This window comes from Pinus tabuliformis, chromosome 5_2, assembly GCF_031772625.1.
Source record: "Pinus tabuliformis cultivar Carrire ecotype Pingquan chromosome 5_2, CPIR1, whole genome shotgun sequence".
NCBI classification, from domain to species: Eukaryota; Viridiplantae; Streptophyta; class Pinopsida; order Pinales; family Pinaceae; genus Pinus; species Pinus tabuliformis.
Genome location: NC_142306.1, coordinates 1,112,756,881 through 1,112,782,650, shown reverse-complemented (window position 1 = coordinate 1,112,782,650; position 25,770 = coordinate 1,112,756,881). Strand labels below are relative to the sequence as shown.

The 25,770-nt window shown below is 38.3% G+C and overlaps 1 protein-coding gene across 1 annotated transcript in view; it reads right to left on the bottom strand.

Moving 5' to 3' along the window:
• Positions 1 to 4,501: 4,501 nt before the first annotated feature.
• The window catches only part of LOC149163121 (MADS-box protein SOC1-like), a 168,993-nt gene continuing 147,724 nt past the window's right edge, over positions 4,502 to 25,770 (bottom strand). Inside the window, exons 6-8 of the mRNA XM_089437543.1 lie at positions 8,305 to 8,346; positions 8,077 to 8,178; positions 4,502 to 4,817 (exon numbers count right to left, since the gene is read on the bottom strand). Of these exons, the coding sequence (XP_089293669.1) occupies positions 4,737 to 4,817; positions 8,077 to 8,178; positions 8,305 to 8,346 (225 nt within the window). The 3' untranslated portion in view covers positions 4,502 to 4,736. The remainder of the gene's footprint in view (positions 4,818 to 8,076; positions 8,179 to 8,304; positions 8,347 to 25,770) is intronic.

Below are 25,770 nucleotides of genomic sequence, written 5' to 3'. Positions count from 1 at the left end.
TATGTGAGGCGGTTCCACAATAATCTACAGAGATCTAACCATAGTGATTTGGATTCGGAGATCCTGAAAACTATATTCATCTGAGGAATGAGCAATGATCGTCGGGATACATTGAATCTACTAGGGAAGGGCAATATATCTCAAGAATAAATTGATGAGATAATAAAAGTCTACTTAAGAAGCTCGATAGCATCATCACGAGGAAGATGCATGACAGAGGACGCCTCTGTTTGAATACAAATATATGCAAATGGAGGTGTGACAAGAGTCGAGATCGATACCTTGTTTGAGAATCCTAAAGCTAACCTCCTCAGCGCTTTTTCTGCCCAACTGACAACTTCACAAGTAAAAAAAGCACAGGATGAATCTAAGAAAACTTTGGTTATATCCTGCCTGAAATACAAGGATAAACATTCCTTGAGGGGTTGTAAATTCAATATCATCATCCTGTGCAGCATTTCTGATTTGGAGCATTCTAGAGGATATTGTCTAGAGCTTACCAGACTAAAAGCAATGCTTAAAGAATCAAGAGAGGTAGTCCAATCCTCCTACTTCATTGGGTCTAGGAAGCCACAGCCACTAGGTATGACTAAAGAATTTTCCTTTAATCCATGGAACAATGCATATAATGCACAACAATTTCCATGGCAATATTCCTCACCTCCTCCAGCTCAATTTTCCTCACCATCGAACCAATGGTCTCCCTCTCCACCTTTTCAATACCCTCCATCTCAGCCATATTCTTCGCCCCAAAATTGGAGAGGAAATTTTCTGGGTCCACCCCCTTCTGCGTTACAAATGCAAGAACAATTACAGTTGCCGCCTCTCTCAGGGCCTGCTGCTACACCTCCCAAACGACCCCAATTACATGTACAACCAAATCCTAACCCAAATCAGAAGACATCACAAGCTTTAGAAGCTCCTGCTTCCTTCCAAACTTACTACATCACTCCCACTGAATGTAATGAAATCCATCTAAGATCCGAAAAAATAGTAAAAGCCCTGTCCTGTCATCACTGGTAAAGAATGTGAATCAACTAAGTGCGGTCTTGCAGACTCTCACAGGACTACTACAGCAGGTCAAGGTGATGTTGTTACATATGTAACCGCTAACCCGAATAACGCTGGTACATCTGTATCAATTGACTCAACTGTTACAATAAGTAAGGACCCCCCATATCCGCAAAGATTATCAAAAACTAGGATGACTTCACAGCCTAACTCTGATTTTCTGAGAGAGTTGAAAAATCTACATGTCAGGATTCCCCTGCTGCAAGCTATCAAGGACATTCCCATCTATGCGAAAACAGTGAGGGACATGTGTTTTAAGAAACCTGGAATGAAGCCTAAAGACCCTGTCACTATCCATATGATGGGGATATTATCAGAATTAATGATTGGTCAGTCTCCGTTGACTAAATATAATGATCCAGCGAATCCTACAGCTTTCGTTTACATTGATGAGACGCCCATCCCAAATACACTAATTGATTTAGGGGAACCAACTAATGTGATGACTAAAGAAGTCTTTACCATCCTAGGTTTTCACAGGCTAAGACAGACACCTACTATACTTGAATTAGTGGACAACTCCTGTATAAAGCCAGAAGGGGTACTAGAAGACGTAGTTATTACAATGGATTCCTGGAGATATCCAACAAATTTTCTTATCTTGCAACCAAAATCAAATTTAGGGGGACATCCCTTGATCCTGGGAAGACCCTGGTTGGCCACTACGGATGCATTTATAGGTTGTAGGTTTTGTGACAATTTTAGATGGATGGGCTATGAAAAACCTCGGCCTTTATCCCCCTACAAAACCTACAAAACCAAGTAGGGAGCTGAGAAACTCCTTGTGGGATGAGTTCGAACCCAAATCAGACAACTCCTAGCCACTTCTTACCCTTAGTAAAGCTAAGTGCTTTAAAGATGAGATAGAAGACGATATTATAAATGGTTTTATCAGTTATCCTCTTTCTGTCACTTCTATTGAGAACTATGGGGAGGAAAACGTTGTGGAGGATTTGAGCTTTGAATATATGGAGACCACTCCAAACTTCAAGAGCAGCGTCGTTGAAATAGAATCAGGTAAACATCTAAATGTTAACACGAACCTGACTCCCGAACAAAAAAAAATGCTGTGACAACTGCTACAGAAGCTTAAAAAGGCAGTTGCGTGGAATTACACAGATATGAAAGGAATTCATCCTAGTCTGTGCACTCACCATATCTATTCCAAAGAGGGTTGCAGTCTAGTTAGACAACCGCAGCGAGGTATGAACCCAACACTTAAGGAGTTATTCAAGGAAGAATTGCAAAAACTCCTAAATGCTAACTTCATTTATCCAATTTCTGATAGTCAGTGAGTATCCTCACTTTTCACTCTCCCTAAAAAGAATGGCAAGTGGAAAGTTTGTGTGGACTATACAGAACTTAACAAGGCCACCCAAAAGGACCATTTCCCTTTTCCATTCATAGATCAGGTCCTCAACACCTTGCCTGGAAAAAAAAATCTTTTCATTTCTAGACGAGTTTAGTGGTTACAATCAAACACAGATTTCCCCATAAGATCAGGATAAAACCACCTTTACTTGCCCTTGGGGAACCTTTGCATACAGAGTTCTTCGTTTTGGACTCTGTAATGTGCCAACAAATTTCCAACAGGGAATATTGGGGATATTCTTAGATCTGTTAAATGACTGTTTAGAAATATACATGTATGACTTTACACCTTACGACAATGCTTTTGAAACATCATTAGTTAATCTTGAAAAGTACTAGAATGATGTGTACAAACTAATATTGCTTTAAGTACATACAAATGTCACATGATGATGAATGAAGGACATCTATTGGGACATTTTATCTTTGTTAATGGAATCAGAGTAGACCCTACTAAGATGGAGGTAATTTTAAAAATTCCAGTTCCCAAAATGCAAAAACAAGTACGTAGTTTTTTGGAACATGCGGGGTATTATAGACTGTTTATAGAAAAAATTTCAAGAATTGCATCTCCTTTATTTTCTCTGCTTATTAAAGATATGGAATTTATTTGGACAACGAAATGCGAACAAGCCTTTACAGAATTGAAAAAGTGTGTATCAACAACCCCTGTTTTGCGAGGACCAACCTGGAGTTTGTTGTTTCATATAGCCACCGATGTATCTGATACTGTTGTGGTAGCTGCGTTGGGTCAGATAGAGGACAAAAAACCATATGTTATATTTAACATGAGAAAGAATTTGACTCCAGTTGAACTGAGCTATACAGTGACAGAGAATAATTAAAAAAAATAAATTTGCGATAGTACATTCCATCAACAAATTTCAATACTACATTACAAGATATCAAGTGCTTTTGGACAGTGACCACTCTGCCATTTGTTTTCTCATGAATAAAGCAATCACTAATGGTAGGATTACGCATTGGCTATTGTTGTTACAAGAATTTGACATAAAAATCCTAGATAAACCTGAGAAAGATAATGTAGTGGATGGTTTTCTTTCTAGACTCACTCTTGATAATGAATGCATCCCTGTTTAAGATTATTTTCCCTATGAATATCTCTTTTCTATTTCAACTCACTCACCGTGGTATGCAGACATCGCTAATTATCTTCCTGCAAGATTCCCACAACACCTATCCTCACACGAGAAGAAAAGAGTTGTTCAACAAAGTGCAAGATACTCTTGGATCGAAGGAAACCTCCATCACACTAGGTTGGATAATCAAATCAGACATCATGTGAGGGACGATGAAATCTTTGATATCCTTAAGGCTTGTCAAGAATAACCTTGTGGGGGGCACTTTGCAGATAAAAGGACAGGGGCACTTTCCAAATTATTTATTGCAAGTACAACCAACATACTAAAGGTCCTTCTAGGACCCTAAGGGCGGCAACTTCCATAAAAAGAACGAAGGCATGCCAAGACACCATAACATCGTCATTCAATTCAACCACCAAATTGATGCTCATCAACGACTAGTGAAAAGAACGCAATTTTTTTAGTATACTCAACTCACCAATCTTATGCATTACAATGCAAATATTCCATAACATCTCTTAGTTTCTATATATTACTCAAAATTGTGCGAGTTTGAAAACAAATGGCATATCCTTTGGGATAAGGATCTACTTTCTCCTCGTCCATCGTTATATCACATCAAAGTAGAGAGATCCAATCATCTCATTAGAGCACCTAACAAGATTATGCTTAAGTGATCAACTCAACATTATTTTCCTTGACCATTTCTGAGCATCATCTCCATGTTCTTATACCTACTAACGCAAGCAAAAGTATCCCATGAAATAGTGCAAGAGATCAAAACTATTTCCCACTGTGAAATATATTTCCCACTATGAAATATATGCAATTGGTACATTACAAAACAATGATATTCTAAAACTGGCATACAACTTGTAGAAAAACACGGGGAAATTCTAAAAATGACCTACACCTACTCCCAAAAATATTTAAGAGGTGATTAAAATGTGTGTCGCTACATGGATTTACCAAATATTGAGGGATTCTTTGACTAGATAAGTAAGAATGTTCTAAAACTAATGTACAATTAGCGCCAAATATTGAGGGATTCTTTGACTAGATAAGTAAGAATATTCTAAAACTAACGTACAATTAGCGCACAATAAACAAGGGAAAATTCTAAAAATGCAATACAATGATACATACAAGGATTTAGGAGATTATTAAAATTTATTTGGCTAGATCGATTTACTAAGTATTTAGGAATCTTTTGGGTAGAATGGTAAGAACGTGAGACTCTAAAGAGTCCTGAGTCCAAAAGCTCCGAGCACTCTGTAAAGCACACAAATTAACTCAATGTTAGGTCGCCAATGACACATATGGAAGCACAGAATAAGTTGCAAATTGACGAGTGCAATCCAAAAACAAAGAAGTACAGAATAGGTTGCAAATTGATGAGTGCAATCAAAATACAAAGAGATCAATACACCCCAATCTTAATCCAACCATTATTATTTTACAAGCAATGATGAACAACCAATAACATTTATAGGAGATTGGTAGATTGTCTTCATCTTTGACCGTTAGAACTGCATAGTGTTATCCTTTGGGCTTTTTCATTGGACCATCCCAGACTGGGTGTTGTGCTCCAAGGTTACACCTTCCGAGACTTATTATCTCCTGAGGAACGCCATCCAAAACTGCATGCTGATGTCTTTTTAGCTACTCGATTGCGCCTTCTGGGGTGGGTATTGGGTTCCGAACTCAATATCCTAAAAGGATTTTGAGAAGTAGATGTAAAGACCTGATTTAGCAAATATAATGATATTTTATTTGTTTTGTTCAGCATCTGTTATATTTTTTCCACTATAGGTTCCCGAATAAAATTATTGGGATTCGGGGTAGCTCTCGGTGAAAATATCCTGGCCAATTTTGTACGTTGTTTGTACATTGTTTTTTCGGTATGATAGTTTTCCGCTCAAATCCTGGCCAATTTTGTACATTGTTTTTTCGGTAGGATAGTTTCTCGCTCATGGTATTTTGTAGATCCAGACATGATTTTTCGTCCATAATATTTTGTAGGGTATGTTCTACTCCAGAGTTAGTGGATTGGAGTTTTTGAATGCTTTGGAATGTATATATATGTGTTGTAACATTGAAAAAAATATAATTAAATTTAATTTGGTAGTGTCAAAAATACAATTCCTATGTATATTTGTTTTATATTGTAGCGTTCGTATATTTTTTCTATATTTCAAAAATTCATTTACAAATAATTTATGTATAAACCCAAATGGAAATTACCAATTCCATTTTCGTTTATGGAACCATACCAAACTTTAACCATAAAAAAGAATTCAGACTGAAAAACTAGCGTTTTATGCATAAACTGGGACGCTCTAGAACCACGCTGCTCAATTCAAAATGGATTTTGTCAGACACAGGGTTGTACTCAACAATGGACAATCCCAAACAGGATTTTGTCCGAGATACAAGTTCAACTACGAAGAAATCTTTTTGCGCCAGGGTAGATAATTTTTTCATACTGTGCAGTGGATTCCACCGAGGATAAATCCGTTGACCCAGCTCAACAAACCTAGGCCTGAAACGGGTTATCGGGCCATCCAGAGCTTCCATCACCACTAGAATAAATGTAATGAACCCACATTTTCCGTGAAAAGTGGCTCTGATGAGCGAGCTGACCGCTGACCACCCAACAAAATAACTGCCTCCCCGAAAGATTTCAAAGGGCTGAGGAAAACATCCGGCTTAGTAGCAGATCATTTGAGAGATAAGAACAGAGAGGGATTCGACGTGGGCTGAGAGGAGATTTTGCTGCAGAATACGCGACGACCTTGTTGGTCTAACTCTTTATTCCTACTTAAATGTATTCTATTTGTTTTCAAACAGGATTCCCTTATAAACTTTCATAGCTGTTTTATAACTTTCGGTCGAGTACCTGTCTTATTATAAAAAAAGATAGATAGTGATAAGTCACCATGGTTAAAGCACCTCGCCGATATTCAGTAGATATGTGATAAGAGTCACAGCGGTCGTGAACCACGCATGGAGAAAATTTTATAAAGAGTAGTGGGCAACAGACGAACAATTCAATTTACTCGAAGGAAATGCTTATTCAGACATAGATGTGCGGCCCTCCCGTCATCATTCTCGAAGAGAGTCTAGCAATCATTACCATCCCAACTTTCGTATGTCCTTAACACGCCCTATTTAAACTCGTCTCTCACGGCCGATCTTCACAGTCGAAAAAATATTTTGAGCTCTCGAACTGGAAGAGCTCCATTCGTTAAAAAAACCTAATCGAAACTTTAGCAGTGGTTCGTATTTCTGGTCAGTTCTAAAAAGCATTACATCAAATGCCAATCCACATTTTGTAGTTTAGGTTACACGAGCGCTAGACTGGGATTCAAGTTTCACTAGAATGACGTATGTGTAGGTAGTGTGGTGGGATGATTTTAGGTTTTTCAAGTTATGTAATATTTAATTTGTTATTACCTACAATTTTATGCTAGGATATCTTGACTATTAAACATTATTATTTATTTTGATTCTCCTGAATAGTACCTGAAATGTTTGACTATGTATCTTGATTTCTTAGAATAGCAAGTAAATCTCCTTGATTATCTACAATGTCAACCTATGACATGTTTAATTATGTAATAAGATTATCTAATTTAATTCTTAGAAACAACAAATAAATATTATTCCTAAAAATACCTGGAACCAAATTGGTACAGTACATGACATTTACTTTATAAAAAAATAAAAATTAAAATTAAGAGAGTTAATTATAATCAAATTTTAAATATAAAGTTTTAGTAGATCTGACGTCAATCTACTTGAAGTATAATACAGTCAATTGGTAGTTATAACCATCTCCTCAAATTGATTTCTCTATTTCTCTATGTAGATTATATTTCCTGTCCTTCCCTTCATTCGATTTCTGCGAGCCCGATTTTTCCTTTCTCCTTGTTCTTTTTATCTAATTCAACCTCACGTATTAAATGTCCTGTGCTTCCCTTCATTCGATTTCTGCCACCCTGATTTTTCATTTCTCTTTATTCTTTTTATCTAATCCAACCTAACCTCCAATAAAATTGTCCAGCCCTCTTCAAAAAGAATTATGATAATTAAGGGTAATGGGAAATCACGATTCGAAGGCATAAACAAGTACAGTATTTACATCAAATTCTTATATCGATGCATTATTACAGATGTATACTATAATGTGTGCTTCAAGTTGCTTTTAACACACTATACAGAGACTGTAGATCCAACGCATTGTACATGGAAAGCAGATTTTTATATAAATTAAAACTAATTACAGCAGTCATCTTCTGGAAGCCCTAATTTGGTCTTTTCAGAGTCAGGTTAATATATATATGTATTTCTTAGTTTTGTTAAATAATGAGGTTGAACTTAAAATGAGTTTTCATCCTTTACTCTTTTGAAACCTAACAAGATAATAATACTCATAATAAATCAAGATCATGTTTGAATTTGAAAATAACATCCATCAGATTAGCAAGGAATTACAATGAAGATTTTTAACAGGAAAGTGGTCTTGTACATTTGGAGGTCTTATAACCAATTGTGTCTCGACTTCAATCTGTTCTACGCCTCCAACTGGGCTTGCCGAAACCGAACCATCCATATATCGAGCCTCAGCACACTGGAAAATAAATAAAATAAAGATGAAATAAAACTATATTCGATCATTTAAGCTGGAATTTAGCGAAATTAATTATTCAAAAATTTCCTTAATTTAACAAAAATGGTTACTCAAATTTCGTCTCACTTTTTTATGGAGAAAAGCATTCTCCTCACTTAACATGCGTTCCTGAAATTTTTTGAAAACCAAAACCGAGTTTAAAATATCTGAATGTATACTCTGACTACTACAACGTATGCCTATAATTTTTATCCATATTAGTGGTAGCACGCAAATATGTAATATCTAAGTACAACTGGAAAATACCAACCTTCAAAATCACATTAATAAATTAGATTAAAGATGGAGAAAATGTCAAGAATAACTATACATCCATTGATATTTTTCACGCATCCATTCATCCCTTAATATAACATTCACAAAATAGGTTAAATGTGATTTTAAGGTGAAGCATAACCATTCAAACCTTCAGATAATATTTGAAATTTTGGTTAAAGTGTAAATATATTCAAATTGTATTTAGTTTTGCTATTTATAGAGTGTCGACAATCAATTCTATTTCTATAGAAACAAGAATATAATGACGCAATGGCGGAGCATCATTAAGCGATTCGTGTAGTAAAACGGTGTGTCGTCAAGGGTTTGGGCGGGTTTACATGCAGACTTCAAAACTGTTGGCCTCGACTGACAACCGTAATTGATGCATTGGCTAGTACGGAGCCCATAATGGCTTTCAATGGCTTCCCCTCTGCTTGCTAGGTGTTCGTCGGATATTGGTGTTGTTATTGGAAACCCTGCTGTAGGTTGCACCCATGGGATCCCAAAGATAGTGAGGAAGTTCGTAATCTTACCGAGTAATCCAGAATCTGAGGAGATTTTAAATGATATTTGCAGTTTCTAGATACGATAACGTTTGTCCCGTATTTTAGGATGAAAACCTTCCTAAGCTCTGGGTTGGGTCCCACTTCAGTCTTTCACTTGAAATCGATCAAAAAGGTTTAAAATCCACAAATTGATGGTGTTGTAACTTGTATGCATGCTCATACCTGGACCACAATGGAAAGTAACAGGAGGAAAATACAGTTTGTTGAGGCTCTTATTCTGGGGTATTTATCCGTTTTCAACCAGGGATTCACTCAAAACAATTTCAACATGCAAACACACTATATTTGACTTTAAAAAATATAAAACCGAACTCGAACTAACTCACACTAACTCACCTTAACTCACACTGGCAATAGTTAACTCTAACTTTAAATTTCCAACACTCTCTCTTAATTACTACCGTATGACTCAACATAACTCAATCATGACTCAACACAACTCAACTATGTCTGCTAGGCTTACAATAGAAATTGACTCAATCATCACTCAAACATGTATGTTGGTCTATGTCTCAACTATGATTACAATGACTCAAAAATTTGACAATAATGCATTTTTTTTCATTTCTCTGAAAGTCTATATCCTCCAAATCCCTTCATTCTCGGTTGTGCGTTCTTGTTGTAGGCTCCATATTTCTTTACTTCTTGTTGCTGCAATTTTTCTTTGACTTTTCTTGAATGTGTGTTGAAAAAAAATGTGACCTTGTCTTGTACAACTTTCTCATCACAGATTCGTTCAACCCTCGACTGTTTCCCTTCATCTTCAAACGGTCTTCTTTGCTCTGCTTCTTGCACTCCATATGCCATATTTCATGATAGCAAAATCCTATCTCTTCGTGGCTCCATTGCTGAAAAATTGTTTCAATTCTTTCATCTTCATCTTCTAAAACTTCCATATCCTTCTTTTCACTTTGATCATCCAATACTGTTGCTTTTTCCTGTAGTCTGCACATTCAAGATCATCATTAAACTTACATATCATCCAATACTGTTGCTTTTTCCTGTAGTCTGCACACTCAAGATCATCATTAAACTTACATGTAAAATCATCATCATGCTCTTTTTTCTCGTTCACCACTTCATTTAATTTTTTTTATTTCAGCTCTTGTTTTAAGACTCGTGAATTCGTTTAATTGGATTATGTATCCATTCTTCAATGAGCCTTAAATCGCATCAAACTTATTAACAACTTTGTTTTCAACTTCAGCTCTCATGTTATTTTCAAAATTTGCATATTTAAAAACAATCTTAAAAATATCTTCGTTATGCTTTGCATTGAGATATTTCTCCTCTACCTCTCCCTTCTCTACCTTTTCAACTGCATTAAGACTATCTTCTTCTATTATGCCGTTAGTGGACATTCTCATTAAAAACTCATGAATCACTTTATCCTCTTCTTCATCATCAACTTCTGCTAGATCACAAACTGATTCATGACCAGTTCCAACTACATCATAGCTTGTTGCTACAGTGGCAGCGTCAACCTTCAATTCTTCATCAAACATGGAACTTACTATATTGCAACAATCAATACCATTTTCATAAAAGAAACTACATATCAAAAAACATAGTTTTCATCCAACCTATGGTGGGCTGCCCGAGCATGCATGTGCTCAGTAGCAAATTTAACTTTAGCAAATCCATAAACTACAGCTGGATTCACCAATTCATATTTCACTGTGCAGTGATCATTGACATGAGTCTCATCACAGTGGGATTCACCATCATCTGCACCATCCACATTACAATGCAGTTCTTTCGCATTCATATGCTCTTGCTTTGCTTCATACACAGAGGCTTCAACTTCTTTCTCTGCAATCTTTGTTGCATCTTCTTCATGCATGTCTGCATAATGGGTTTCAATTTTATAGTCTTCATTACCATCACCCATTTTTGAGTGGGATTCTCCAAGCTCTGTTGCCTTCCCAGAGTCTTGCTCATCTACTCTCAGATCTGTGGCTGACTCAACAGACTGTGAAACAGCGTGCTGCTACATCTCACTCCCCCTTGCACTGAATTCTTCTTCCGAGATCTTCCAGGCTTCTTTGGAAAACGTAGATTTTTCTACCTTGCACAAAACCATTTCATCCATTGCTTGTTGAATTAAACTCAAACCCAGAGCATCAGTAAACATATGAGATGGTAGCAGATTCATGCTACACCAATCAACCTCAATCTCTTTTGTGTCTTATGCTAGACTTCTCACTTTCTAGGTTGCAACCTCAACCTCTCTAAATATGACAAGGATATTTGTCTCTTCTTGTATATTCATTTTCTTAATTTACTCTAGTCACAATTTGCGACCCATGACTGTTGTCTTTCTTTTGTCCTATGGTTGCTTTCCCTAGTGCATGAGACTTCCTTCCATATCGCCCCCGAAAAAATCATAATTTTTAACATGAAACCCCGTCAAACACAATCTTCACTAGATTCATATAAACAAAGAGATGTTTCTAAACTCAACACACTATACAAAACAAAAAAATTACAAACCAATTCAGCTGTGCAAACCCCTAAATAGGCTTTCCAATAAAACCCTTTTCCTTCTTCTAATTCTCTTTAAAAAGAATAAAAAAAATCCCTTTCCAAAAACAATATTACCAAACTCCTTTTTAAATAAACTAATATTTTTTTTGTTTTTATAAAGAAAAATCCAAACTTCACTTGTAGCACTTTTCAATATACCCAAAAAGGACTTAAAAAAATATCTCCTTAACTTTTCAATAACCTGCCCACGGGCATTTTTCTTTTTAAAGATCTCCTTATTGTTTTTTATGAGCAACCTTACCCATGTATGGTCTTCGACTTTGCTTTAAAAGACACTTCCAAATAACCTTCTTTTGAAATCTTTAAACTTTTCGTCGCGTGTTCGTTCACTATAAATGCAGCTGCTCTTTAATTTCTTTCTTGTGGTTTCTTTTCAAAACGAACTACCTTAGAAAATTAACAGATCCAGAGATAACAACTAGCAAATAAATGATCTATAGACAACGTCTTGCGAGTTGCTCGCAATAGCGACAGTCGCACGACACATGTGCCCAATTACATACACAACGAGTCTTTACAAAGGAAACATGTTTGGAAGACCTCTGTCAGTGATCCTGAACACAGTAGCTCGATTGTTTCAGCTCTCAACAGAAGTGTTTCATAAATTTCTCAAAGTTTTCTACGTCTTCCAACCAACAACAAAAAAATTTCTCTCAGTATACTGCAGCCGCAAGAGCACTCCTGCACTTTCAAATTTGTTTTCTCTTTAAAGCCTCTTACTCAACCTCACACTGATACAAATTTGATAGAAAGGCAGAAAGGAAGAAAACATAAATTCATACACACAAAACAATATGACTTGCTACTTTTCTATCGATCACACAAACTTGAATTAGATTTATTATAATGAACCTGTCATGGCTATTTCTCCCTTTTTAACTAGTGACTCACTCAAAATAACTTCAAACACACACTATATTTGACTTTACCAAATATAAGACTTAACTCGAACTAACTCACCCTTAACTCAGATAACTCACACTGACACCAGTTAACTAAAACTCTAAATTTGGACTACTCTTTATGTGGGAGCAATTACAATTTCCAATAACCAGGGTATGTAAAGCCCTAACTTACTAAATATGTAATCATGCAATTCCTAACCAACTTGACTCAACTCCGACCAACTTTTTCATGAAAACTCATACTAAAGTATAGTTTTCCAAATATAGATTGGACTCAAACTAACAAACACAGACTCGAATTAATTCACACTCCTAATACAAATTGCACTGCATGCTGGAGTAATTTACTATATCCAACACTTCCCTTTAATTATGAACGTATGACTCAATATAATTCAAACATGACTCAACAAGACTCAACTATGCATGTTAGGCTTCTTACCGCTCAAACTAGCAGGGGACCTATAGGGGCGAATGCTAGACCAATGGAAACAAATGGGGACTTAGTCCATTATCACCTCAGCAAAGGCTCCCTACTGTTTATGGACTTTCACCAATCGGAAGAGACCTTGTATATGTGGAATCACAATTGAAGGATAAATCAACAAGTGGATATAAAGTGACCCAAACAATCTTTTTCCAAAAGATGTTCAGGAATAAACCTTTCTTGCTTCTTAAGAAAGGTAAAAATATTCCAAGACAAGGGTATGGGGATTTGAGGGCTAGGTTTATGGGATATGACTTTTGAATGAGTTCCTCAATCCCTAAAATCCTTATTGAAATTGGTATCCCAAGTGGTTCTTCAAGAGTTGTCTTTTCAAAAGAGAGGGACCACACAGAACCAGTGGGGGCCAACCTAGGTAAAGGGGCAGGGATTTAGCAGCCAATGATGTTCTTAACCAAGAAAAAAAAGGGGACAGGATCAAAAAAAGAATTTGCACTTAAACGTGTTGAATTCACCCTTTGAGGCACTCACCTTGGGGATACTAGGGAAAAGTTTGATCTCGGAGCTAGGGCTTGGATTTTCTCACAACTCCACCATCAAAATGGCTTCAATATTGGAGGAGGCCATGAAGAGACACAGGCGCAACAGAGGCTAGAAGATCAAACATTTTGGAGGGCTATTTTGTCGGGAAAATGATGCCCTGATTGACCCAACTTGGCTAGACCTAAGAAAAGGTGAAAAAGAATTGATTTTGGGTGGCCACCTCTTGGTAGATTAGTGTCTTCATCTTGGGAGAATGGAGTCTATGTTAAATATGAATGAGGACCTTGTTTCTTACTCAAGGAGGCCTTGAGAATACCTCGCTAGCCTTCTCGGGCAAAGGGAAGCAACCTTATCACTTTTATACTTCGCCTTGCAAAAGGTAATGGCTCATCAAGATGAATTTCTTGATAGAATTATCCCTACGAAATATCATTCAAATTACATGGCCCATACACTGAAAGATTCTATACACAGACAAAATTCCACAATTTCAGCTAAAAATGCATGCAACAATTAGCCCTAAATCTAGCGAAACTCCCAATCCAATGTATATGACAAAGTGAAACAAGAATAACTTTAAAAGAATGTACTTACTTGTAATAGAACATATCCAATGATCCACAATTTCACAATACAGAAGCTCGCAGATAAGATAAACCAAATCCAAACATCCAGATTCACCCTCAAAGAAAAAATGCAAAATTCTCAAGAAGAGAGAAGAGATCCAATCCAAAATGATGATGAGCAAATGAACTCATCTCACTTGTATTTATACACAAATGAGGAGTTCAAATTAGCCTCCTTGGCCTACTTGAGCCGCAAAAATAAATAATGTGCTAATAATCTAACTTTTGGTGACAAACCCACCAAACTAGCTCATAAATGATTTAACAAGCCTATTAAGAGGTCAGATGATGAATAATACATGTCGTAAGGCCCTCCAAGAGACCCGATGAGGTCCATAGGTTCCATAATGAAGAACAGGACCCTGAAAAATGATGGACAAGGGGTTGGCCCCTTGTTCTCGAAACAATAAACATGTGGTGTTCCTAGTGGGACTGGGGACGCAATAATAACCTCATGGGTCTCCATATGAGTTGAAGATGCCTGTAGATCATCTGAAATGGCTTCAATGATGGTGTAGTTGATGCCACATTATCCTACAAGTCCTAGGTCAATTGCCAAGTATTTTGTACATCTGTAGGGCCGATTAGGCAAAGGTGAGTCAAGTGCATCTTCCTCCTCCAATGGGTGAATCTCGAACATCTTTGAACATCCTAGAGGATCTATGGAGTACTTTCTACTACTGTGGAGGACCATGGCTCTCGACACACACCATACATGTGCCAATGTAGCCATCGAGAGGATTAAGACCCCTTATAGGGAGACCAAACCCAAGATGGAGACCATTTACAATCCTTCATAAAATCCAATCCGTCCCCTAGCCTTCAAATACAAGTCATTAGAGAAATAGAGTAAATGAACTTACCAACCATGGACCACAGGTGGGGACTTCATAATCACCTGCCCTTCCATAATCACTTCGGGATGTGCCAATGTCGTCTAAACTCCAAATGGGGTTAACTAAGTATCCTATAAGGTGGTTTCTACTTCTAAAGCGGATATTATGTTCAAGGTACATCCCGAAAAAGGTGGTCGCATGTGACAAATAGGTGATTGAAGTACGAGATGAAAAGGGGCAGCACTAGGCCACATGCTGGGGAATAAGGGTAGCTAATAAAAGGGAAGCTTGCACTTGGGTTTATAATTTATAGAAGGGAGAAATAGTGGTACATGAGGTATCGCGGCCTTGATTTTTCGACCCTTCTTTATATGTCTTTTGCTTTTTTATGATTTTCTTTTCTTAACTGCTCAATGCTCAAGGGTAAGAGCATGATGCATAAGATATAGCAGTGAATACCACCTTTCAAGGTAGGGCCATTCATTTCCCAACAGGTGTTGGGGCAATCATGGCATCCTATATCATGAAGGAGGCTCATATAACCTGTAGAAACAAGCGTCATGGCCATGATGATAGCGTAGAGCTGATGTATTGGCTTTTTCCCACGTGTTAAATGTGTTCGTCTCGACCATATTTTTCATTTTATGATATGTCTTCCTGTTGAATGTGGCCAAAGATGCTTTTATCTTTCTTTTTAGTTGCATCAACCTTTGGGTCATCATTTCAAGCCTGACCCAAGGTGTGGGCAAGAGGAAGGGGGGAGCTAACCCTATGTGGACCTAGTGCTTGAATGTGGACCTAGGTGGGAGAAATGATGAATGGGGTGATAATGAGTGCAAAGGGCATAATATGCGGATAAGAGAGGAGGACTATGCAACCAAAATTAGGGTTTCCCGTGAAATATCATCCCCATAGCCAAATGGTTAGTAAATAGATCCCATTGGACCAGAATCGAAGGATAATATCCAAAAGGTGTCTAGGGTCCACTGAATCCCCCTATTAATCCATGCCCATAAGTGTCCAGTATAAGCAAACTACAATACTCAATTACCGAATGACAAGGCATACCTTTAGGTTTGGGAGGCTAACCTTCAAACATACGATCATGGCAGATGGGTGAGGCACCACATGGTTGGCTCAAATGCCAGAAAAATGGCATAGTGAGTTAGCTGGTGGCTGCAAGGGGTTGTTCTCTGCCAACTGAGGACCATCTTGGAGAAAAGAAAAAACAATTCCTAGGGATATCACCTACAAAATGTTGGGCAACAAGGCTTACAATAAAAATTGACTCAATGATCAACCAAACATGCTTCTTGGTCTAAGTCTCAAATAAGCTTGCAATGAAAATCTTTTACATTGCTAGACCTTCATTTTTATTACTTTAAAATTCTATACATTCGAAATTTCTTCATTTTTTGTTGCGTTTTCCTATTGTAGGTTCCATATTTCTTCACTTGCTACTACTGTAATTTTTCGTTGACTTCTCTCATATTTGTGCTAAATCTGTCTTCAAGGTGTCTTTGACCCATGGACTGCTGCCACAACTCTTCATCTTCAAATTGTGAACTTTGTTCTGCATTTTGTGCTTCATATTCTTGATCTTCTTTCTTCCATATTTCTTGATAGCAAAATATACTTTATTCTTGACTTCATTGCTGAAAATTTGTTTCAACGCTTTCCTCTGTCTTCAAAAACTCCATATATTTTTCTTCACTTTCATCATCAAGTACCATTCCTTTCTACCTGTAATCTAAACACTCAAGATCATTATTAGACTTACATGTAAAATCATCATTAGTCTTTTTTTTCTCATTCAGCATTTAATTTAATTCTTTTATTCTAACTATTCTTTTAAGACTATCATCAATTTGTTAATTCGCTTCTCAATCCATTCCATAGTGAACTTCAAATTTGCATCAAACTTATTTACAACTTTATTTTTAACTTCTTTGATCAAGGTATATTGGTGGCCACCCGCTTATTCCACCTGGACCTCTAGTCGGTTTCATTAGTTTCCCTGATTATAACACACTTTTCTCGACATAAACAAGATATGAAAGGTAAATCATGAATTGCATTTACCATTAACATGGATGTACAATTATAATACATTCTTGTGACTGTTGGATTCATATTCCAACGTCTCTTGGACTTGGTTTGACTGTCCAACTTCCACACCTTAACCCTTAACGGGTTAGGTGTCCAACATTCCCCCCTTAATCCGAATGGGTATCTATGAGTCCATGAAGAGAATTGTAAGACAAAATGTTAAAAATATACTTGGCTGCACTAGGATAAATACGCTCTCTAAAATGTTGGCATAAGGAGGTGGTTTAAGCATGACTACCAACACTAGAATTCTTAATGAAATTCCCAGAACTCTTCCAAATCTAGCATGAAGTTGAACTCTTCTGCTAGAGGAAGTGCTCCTAATGCTTTGAGGAGGAAGATCCTCAGCCTGGAAAAGGGAGGTCTGCAATCTACATAAAAAGGAAAAACCTCAACCTGAGGTGGTTTAGGGATGACCACCAACTTTACAATGCTTAATGAAATTCTTGGAACTCTTCCAAAACTGGCAAGAAGTTGAAGTCTTTTGCTAGAGTAAGTGTCTCCAATTATTTGAAGCGGGAGAAGATTCACCTAAAAAGAGAGGTCTCAACCCCGTATAGATAGTTTCAAGGCTGAACACCGAACAAGGGTATGCTCAGCAGCATCTTTGTCTCTGGCTACAACCCCGAATATGATATTGCAGGTTGTGGCTCAGGCTCGTTCAATGTTGCTCTAAAGCTTGAAGATGACCATCATTGCCCCCCCGTCAGATACAAGGTCAGATGATGGAGAAAACTCAACTGCAAGACTGTTCGATACTCTAGAACAAGTCTTGACATATGACTGAAATATCTCCTTGGGTGTTGAACCCCATTGCCAAGAAGCGATCCATCCAAGGTGAATCTTTGTTCTTGCAGGAGGCTTGTTTTTCAAGCATTTGTTTGAAGAATGAATGGTTTTGTGACAGTGCTCACATGGATGAAGATCAAAACAATGATCATTCATATGGCCAACTTTGTCACAATGTTGGCATTTAACACTTTGTTGTGGTTGTTGCGGAAGAGAAGTAGGATCTGGAAAAGGTGAGGATGAACTGTTATAAAGAAGTCCAGCACTCTGAAACTAGATGGGCTTGAGTAATCTGAAATATCGAAAGACACATCATTTTCATATCCAAGTGTAGTTTTGTTTCTGTTATTGACAAGCTCTTCCCCAGGTTTGATGATGGGCTTCGGAAGTGGAACCTAAATACCTGCATCTTTATACGAAACTACTCTTGGAATAAGTACTACATATGTAATTTCTTGCTGCTGATAGGAATCTATCTCAATATTCAAAAAAAAAAAAAAAATAGGTTCAGAATGATGTTTATTTTGTTGTAGCTCTTCTTGTTGTCGTTGTGTCTCAAGCAGCAAAAACTCAATTGTATCTTGCGCATTTTGCAGATAGGTTTGAATGTATGTGAGAATGGCTTTGTCAATCATAATTGTACTGTTGATATTAGAATGTATTAGAGTATTTAGTAACTCTAATACTCCACAAACTCTATCCATTATATTAACAAATCAACCTCTATAAATGAGGATTGTTAACTTCAATTGATAATGCACCTATTTAACTTAAATTAGAAGTTGCTCCAGTTTTGATCTACACGAATTATTGGCTCAAGGGAGAAATAACTCTGCAATAATGTTGGCTCTCAATCTCAATAATGTTGGCTCTTGATGAATATAAATGATGTTGGACTTGTTGCAAGGTATATTTAGCAGCACTAAATTCCCCTTAAACAAAATAGTATTCTTAAAGCTTAGCGCAACATATGCCAAACAGGACAGTATGATGAATTAAGGCTCATCAATAGCTCATCGCAGATAACCAAAACACACAATATCACCATAGATCAACAATTTCCCAAGGAATCAATATATCACTCTTTCAACATATAATAGTCTTGACTACCGAAATTCCTCTAGTATTTTATATAATGGAAAATGATTTTTACCGAGCTATTGCATGTTGTCCCCAATGCAAACTTGATTTTGAATAGAGCAACAAATAAGGGCAAATTGAACTTCTAATGACAATAAGCTAACCTGTCAATCTAATTCACCTATGGGCCTCCACAATGTCGAAATTGTAGCCACAACCAACAACACATGCAGAAATGTAACTCTTTCGATATGAGGATTACGACCAGTGAATGTGATTTCTTGTAACCTTCAACATTCACTAAAAAATATTAGTATAACTTCTGAAATGAACCTTGTGCGTAGAACTGTAGATTAGACTCCTGGACGAACTCGGAAATTTCATTAGTGACTACATTATGTTTTAGGTCACACATAATCCGTGACACCATGTCACAATTACAAAGGTTTGGAGGAAACCAAATCTCTCATTTAAGGACTCCCAAATTCCCATCCTTGTTCTTTGCTTGAGAAGAGATTTGCGTATCTACACTTGAATCACTGCTCTGATACCATCATGAAACAAAATACAACCTAGACACGCCTTAGTCTCTTGGTCGTTCAGCTATCGAAGGAAGCGACCCCCTAAAGAGTTTCATGCGCACAGGCCATCGTGCAAAAGCTTCATGACAAGAACAAGCTTGGTTCCCTCCACAGTAATTCATTGGCACACTTAGCCATGGATGCCGCAAAAACTAACTCGCCTAGCTATGGAGAGACCATCATATGATTAATGATTCAGCGGGGACATTGATCCGAATTTAAACAGGAACGCAAAAAATTACAGAGATAACCATAGACACAAAGATGCAGCGGAAATAATACTTCATTTCATTAATGTAAAATACTGAAATATTCTTACAAATAGAAATGGAAATAAACCAGCTAGGGCGATGGTAGCTTATCCCTGAGAAGAGATGTGGCGACTACAATGCCTCTGAACTGTGTTACAATGAGGCTCAAAAGCCTACTTATTGTTGAGAAACAATGGAAAACCCTTAACATCCCAAAACCTAACCCTAGAAGATGAAACGCCAAATTGTGGGCCCCGTTTTGGGTAAGTTGGTACATCAACTTCACGGGGTCGTAACTTTCACACCCGATTTCCATTTGATGCATACAATAGCTCGTTATAAATTTCTATCCGAGCACTACAACTTTGGGAAGAACAACATCTGCCCATGGCCCCATTTTGCTCCCAAATTTCCCAAAAAAACATCGTTCAGGACCTCAAAACGCCTCCGGACGTTTAGGACCCGAAAAAACTACTAACAATAGTAAATTGTGCTACAAATAAGGAAACTGAAACGCTGAAAGAGACATTTGTGGGGGTCCAGGTGGGATAGGTGGGTGGCCACAAACATCCACCTAGATCATTCCTCCCCCCTCAGGAAGCAATGATGCCCACTGCGTTGAGTTCCTCCATCTGCTGAACTTGGTCCTTGTTGAGCTGTTCTGCAATCTCTGATGTGTCCAGCAATGGTGGGAAGCATCGTAGAGGGCGGTCCACATTGAACACTCTGTGCAAGCGAAGGAATGGGGGAATGTTGTGCTCCAAAACATTGTTTCCCATAGCCTTGCTAATGGTGGAAGGCCCATGTCAGAGTGGTCTGAGCTTCTGATGGGTTCTGGTAAGGTGTTCTTTCTGCAGATGTCACAAACTTTGACGCCCACCTGAGACTTGTGTGGTGCCCATGTGGGTGAGGAGACGCTGTTCCTGTTTTCTTTCATGACCGTATCCCTCTGTTGCTGCTGCTGCATGGAAGAACCCTTCGCGGGGGTCATGGATGTGGCGATGATCTTCCCCTTACTTTCGGAGCGAACCAAACAGAAAATAAATTTCCTATTCTGTGAGATGAGCTCGCTGCCTTTCTTAGCAGCGATCAAAGAGGTCGTGGTAGGTGGGGCTGCATCCAGTGTCTTGTATAGTGAATTACACAACGAAATAATAACAGCACGAGGCCTTGAATCATACACAGCATGTCGCCTCCACAAGTATGGCTGGCCTAATAATACATCACAAACATTCAAAGGTGTAACATCACACAATACCTCATCTGTGAAGGGTTTGATGTCGTAGGGAAGGCAGCATTGCTGGCGGACTCGGAGATCTCGTCCTTTGGGAAGCCACCCGATACTGTACGGCTGCAGGTGTGGTGTACACGGTAGGCCCAACCGCTTCACGACCTCTGATGAAATGAGGTTCTTCTAGCTCCCACTGTCAAACAATGAATTACGGCAATGAAACCTTCACCCACATTTGTGAGTGGAAAAGATGCTATCCCTCCTCTGGATCTTCGAGCTCATTCTTCTGGATCTTGGCAGTGGCAATAGTGACGCTGGGCTCCGCAACATTGATCTGCTTCCCTTTGCCATTCCCCTTGTCGAGTTCTAACCCAAGGTCGTAACATGCATCTGATTCGGAAACCTTTAACTCGGCCACCAACGACTGCTTGGTCCGACACTCACTTGTGTTATGGGTCGGACTCTTGTGGAACTCACACCACTTTCCTGTGTCCTTCTTCGACTTCATGGTGTTGTTCTTTTCTTGCGGTTTCCACGGGTTGTCTTGGGTCAACTCACCTTGGCTTTGTCCTTCGGTCTTCGGATTTGCAAATCCAAAGTCTCACTTCTTTTTCTTCAACTTCTACTCGATTTTGACAGCCTATCAGTACGCGGTGCCGAGCAAGGAAATGTTCAAGAACTCCATCTCTTCCTGAATGTACATGTATAGGCAGTCGCGGTATTTGAGTACCAAATGCAGCTCAAAATCTTTGATACCCAACAGTGTGTGAAAGGTATGAAAAATTTTGGTGAACTCCGGCACATCTTGTTCCCTTCCCTGTCGCAACGTGGTCCACTTTATGTATTCGTCCTCGTAGCCTTTGACAAGGTAGCACTGCTCCTTAATGGCGTCCTGGAATGAATTCCAAGTGGGTGCGGCTGAAAATAGTGAGCCCGCACTTTCATCCTTCTTCTCGCAGTAGGTTTCCAACCAGTCCATCACATAGGGGGCTGCTTTGAGAAGAGCGAAAACAATCTTTTCCTGACTCGAAAATTCATGAACAAAAAAATACCCTTCTAACAGATTTAACCATTTATCTACGGCATCTGCATCTATTTGACCCTCGAATATGGGGATTTCCAAAGTAGCTGTTGGAAGTCGATGCATCGCCTCTGGGTAGCCGCTGAAGGATCTGTGCAAAGTTGTTCATCACCGCGTTCCTTTGTCGCTCGAGAGCTTCTTCGAGCAAGATTTTGATACGATCTACTGCCCCCTCGTCTTTATTTTCATCTGCCATGGGATGCCGTCGGGATTTTCGTGGCCGATCTTGCAAAAGTTTGACCAATTCAAGCCCTAACACCTTATAACCCGACCTCATTGGGGACATGCAAAGAAAAACAGAGAAAAAACAAACCGCTCTGATACTACTGATCCGGATTTAAATAGGAACACAACAAATTACAGAGATAACCATAAACACAAAGACGCAGCGGAAATAATACTTCATTTTATTAATGTAAAATACTGAAATATGCTTACAAACAGAAATGGAAATAAACCAGCTAAGGCGATGGTAGCTTATCTCTAAGAAGAGATGTGGCGGCTACATGCCACTAAACTATGTTACAACGAGGCTCGAAGGCCTATTTATTGTTGAAAAACAATGGAAAACCCTTAACATCCAAAACCTAACCCTAGAAGATGAGCCGCCAAATTGTGGGCCCCGTTTTGGGTAAGTTGGTACATCAACTCCCGGGGTCGTAATGTTGGCATCCGATCTCTGTTTGACGCGTACAATAGCTCATTAGAAAGATCTATCCGAGCACTACAACTTTGGGAAGAGCAACACTGGTCCATGTTGCTCCGAGATTTCCCAAAAAACGTCATTTAGGGCCTCAAAATGGCTCCGGAAGTTCAAGACCCAAAAAACTGCTAAAAATAGTAAATTGTGCGACAAATAAGGAAACTAAAAAGCTGAAAGAGACAGTTGTGGGGGTCCAAGTGGGATAGGTGGGTGGCCACCAACATCCACCTGGATCAGTCTTCTTCCTCATGTTAAGGCATGGAGTTGCGTTGTAAGCCGATTGGATAATTATCCACAAGAATCTTGCATTTCATTTGTTTCATGATATATGTGAGCGTGTCATGGAGGTTGAAAAAATGGGTTTGACTAAAGCATTGTCGTGGCACATGAAAGCCACGATTGGGGCTTCCAAAAATCATTTGCAATCACCTGTCTTCCGTAAATTGTTGAGGCAGCTCACTGAGAGCGAAATCTAATACCTTCACATTCCATTTGCATCGAGAAGAACCAGGCGATTCCAAAAATTGTGCCTTGTTGATAAGTAACGCAGACGTAATCTTATGCGCCCAATGAATGGAAAAAAAAATGTTGTGTAGCAGAGAAAATAAATGAGTTACCACAAGCGCCGAGGTGGATAAGAGTAACGTTAAAATATTTCTATAAACAAAGAAATGGTAGCCAAGTTCGCAAAGGATGCAGCACTAAAAGAATATGAAAATGCCCATGCATGCCATGTGCTCTAATACCATGTTTGACATAGACAATATATGAAAGATAAATCATGAATTGCATTTACTATTAACATGGATGTACATTTATAATACATTCTTGTGACTATTGAATTCATCTTCCAACATCTCTTGCACCCCCTTTGACTGTCCAACTTCCACACCTTAACCCTTATCGGATTAAGTGTTTATTTTAGGTCCGCACTAGGCCTGTACCAGTAGGCAAGGGCAACCGCAAATCGTATAGTACTCAGAGAGACCTTTCTAACAAGGTATCGTACACACCAAACAAAGATCATACCACCAAGTTACGACCCCGAGAAGTTGACTACCCAACTAACCCCAACAGGGCCTACAAACTCTTAGCGTTCCATCTCCTAAGGTTAGGCTTTTGGTTGTTTAGAGTTTCCCTTTATTGTTCAATAGTAAAAAGACCATTGTGCCTCATTGTAACAAAGTTTGAAAGCATATAGCCGCCACATCTCTTCTCTGAGATAAGCTACCATCGGTCGAGCTAGTTTATTTACATTCAATATGTAAGCATATTTCAGTGCCTCAATATTAATAAAATAAAAATTTATTTATGTTGCATCTTTATGTTTATGTTTATATCTGTGTTATGTTTCATTCCTGCATAAGTCTAGATTAGTCGTATTAGAGTGTCATGTTCTTCCTCTGTTTTTCTTTGCATGTCCCCAATGAAGTCGCGGTATAAGGAGTTAAAACTCGAACTGGTTGAACCTTTGCAAGACCAACCTCGCAAACCCAAACGACCTCCCATGGAAAAAGTAAAGAAAGATGAGGGAACAGGAGATTTTCTCTATTGGAAATACTGAGACGGTGGTTCGAATAAGTATTCCTTGGCAATTAGCACTTTTAAATATTTTCAGAGCATTAGTTAATCTTCAATTATTTTTAATGTTTATGGAGTAATAGAAGTAAATAAAAGAACACATTAGGCACAAGTATTTTGGGTGAAAGACCCCCTGCGGATCAAAAACCACCGCACTCTTTTCTAATAAATTCTTTAATCTTCAACCCCAACTGAAATAAAAGCAACAATTTCCTAGAATTTTAGAAAACCATTCTTCTCTAGCTCCCATTGGAAGGACGCCCCAATGCCCTGGTTTCTTCAGTAGTCAACTAAATGGATGCCCCAACATCCTAGCCCAAACCACCTCCCTGCGACCCTCTAATCACTAAAATAAGACAATAGTGCGGATTCTCGTTCTAGGGACAACGATGCATGATACAATATGATTTACAATGATTTTGGCTGAGCACCCAATCACACTCTAACCTGCAACCCAACCATGACATCATCCCAACAGAGACTCTTATACCTCCCAATAATTCCTTTTAGACTCTATGCAGATTGAGTCTTTTACATTAACGATTCTTTCAATGAGGACACTTTCACAAATGACTCTTTTACAACTTTACAATGATGACTCTTGGCCTTGACACTTCTTTATAATATATGGATGCTTATCATGTCTTCAAAGGATGTCTCGCTGCAATGCTTCCATTGATTTGATAATTCTGCTCTTAAATTTACTTCATGCAAAATGTGATTTCCTTCTTGAAAGGATAATCTAGGCCTTTTCTTTCCTATAAAATAGAGTAGATTTTGTTTCCAGCAAGATAGATTAGATTTGTTAAGTTGTCATTATGCTTTACATTTTTCCAAATAGAATCAATGCCCTTCTTTCCATTTACTTTCTAGCAAAAGGATAGGTTTGCTTACTGTTATTTACTTTAGGATTGGCGGCTTACCTAGATATTTGCTTTCATTGCCTTCCTTCACTTGCATAAAAGGGAGTCAAAGTAAAAAGAGGAAGGTTTTTGTTGCACATACATTATCGACCCCTCTTAAGTTTATATGAACCCTGGGATGATAATTTAAGTCGATAGCCCCAGGTGGTGCAGCATTCTTGTTGCAATACTGGGGATCATCACTTTTTAGCGTCATTGTCGGAGAGGGTGTCAAACAAAACACTTTAGTTTTCTTGGAGTGATTCCCTCTTTCTTTTACGAAAAACCAAAAAAAATTACGTTACGCATCTCTCGTTGCATTAAATTACAATTTTAATTCAAAAAAATTATAAAAACATACTATATTTCTTCAACACCACAAACCCCTGTCCCACTTGATCATGTGTAGGTAGAAGAAGAAGGTGTGGAAAGGAAATTAGCAGGCATGGAGCTACCCTACTTAGTAAACTCATCTCAGCAAGTTATGAACTACCCCTC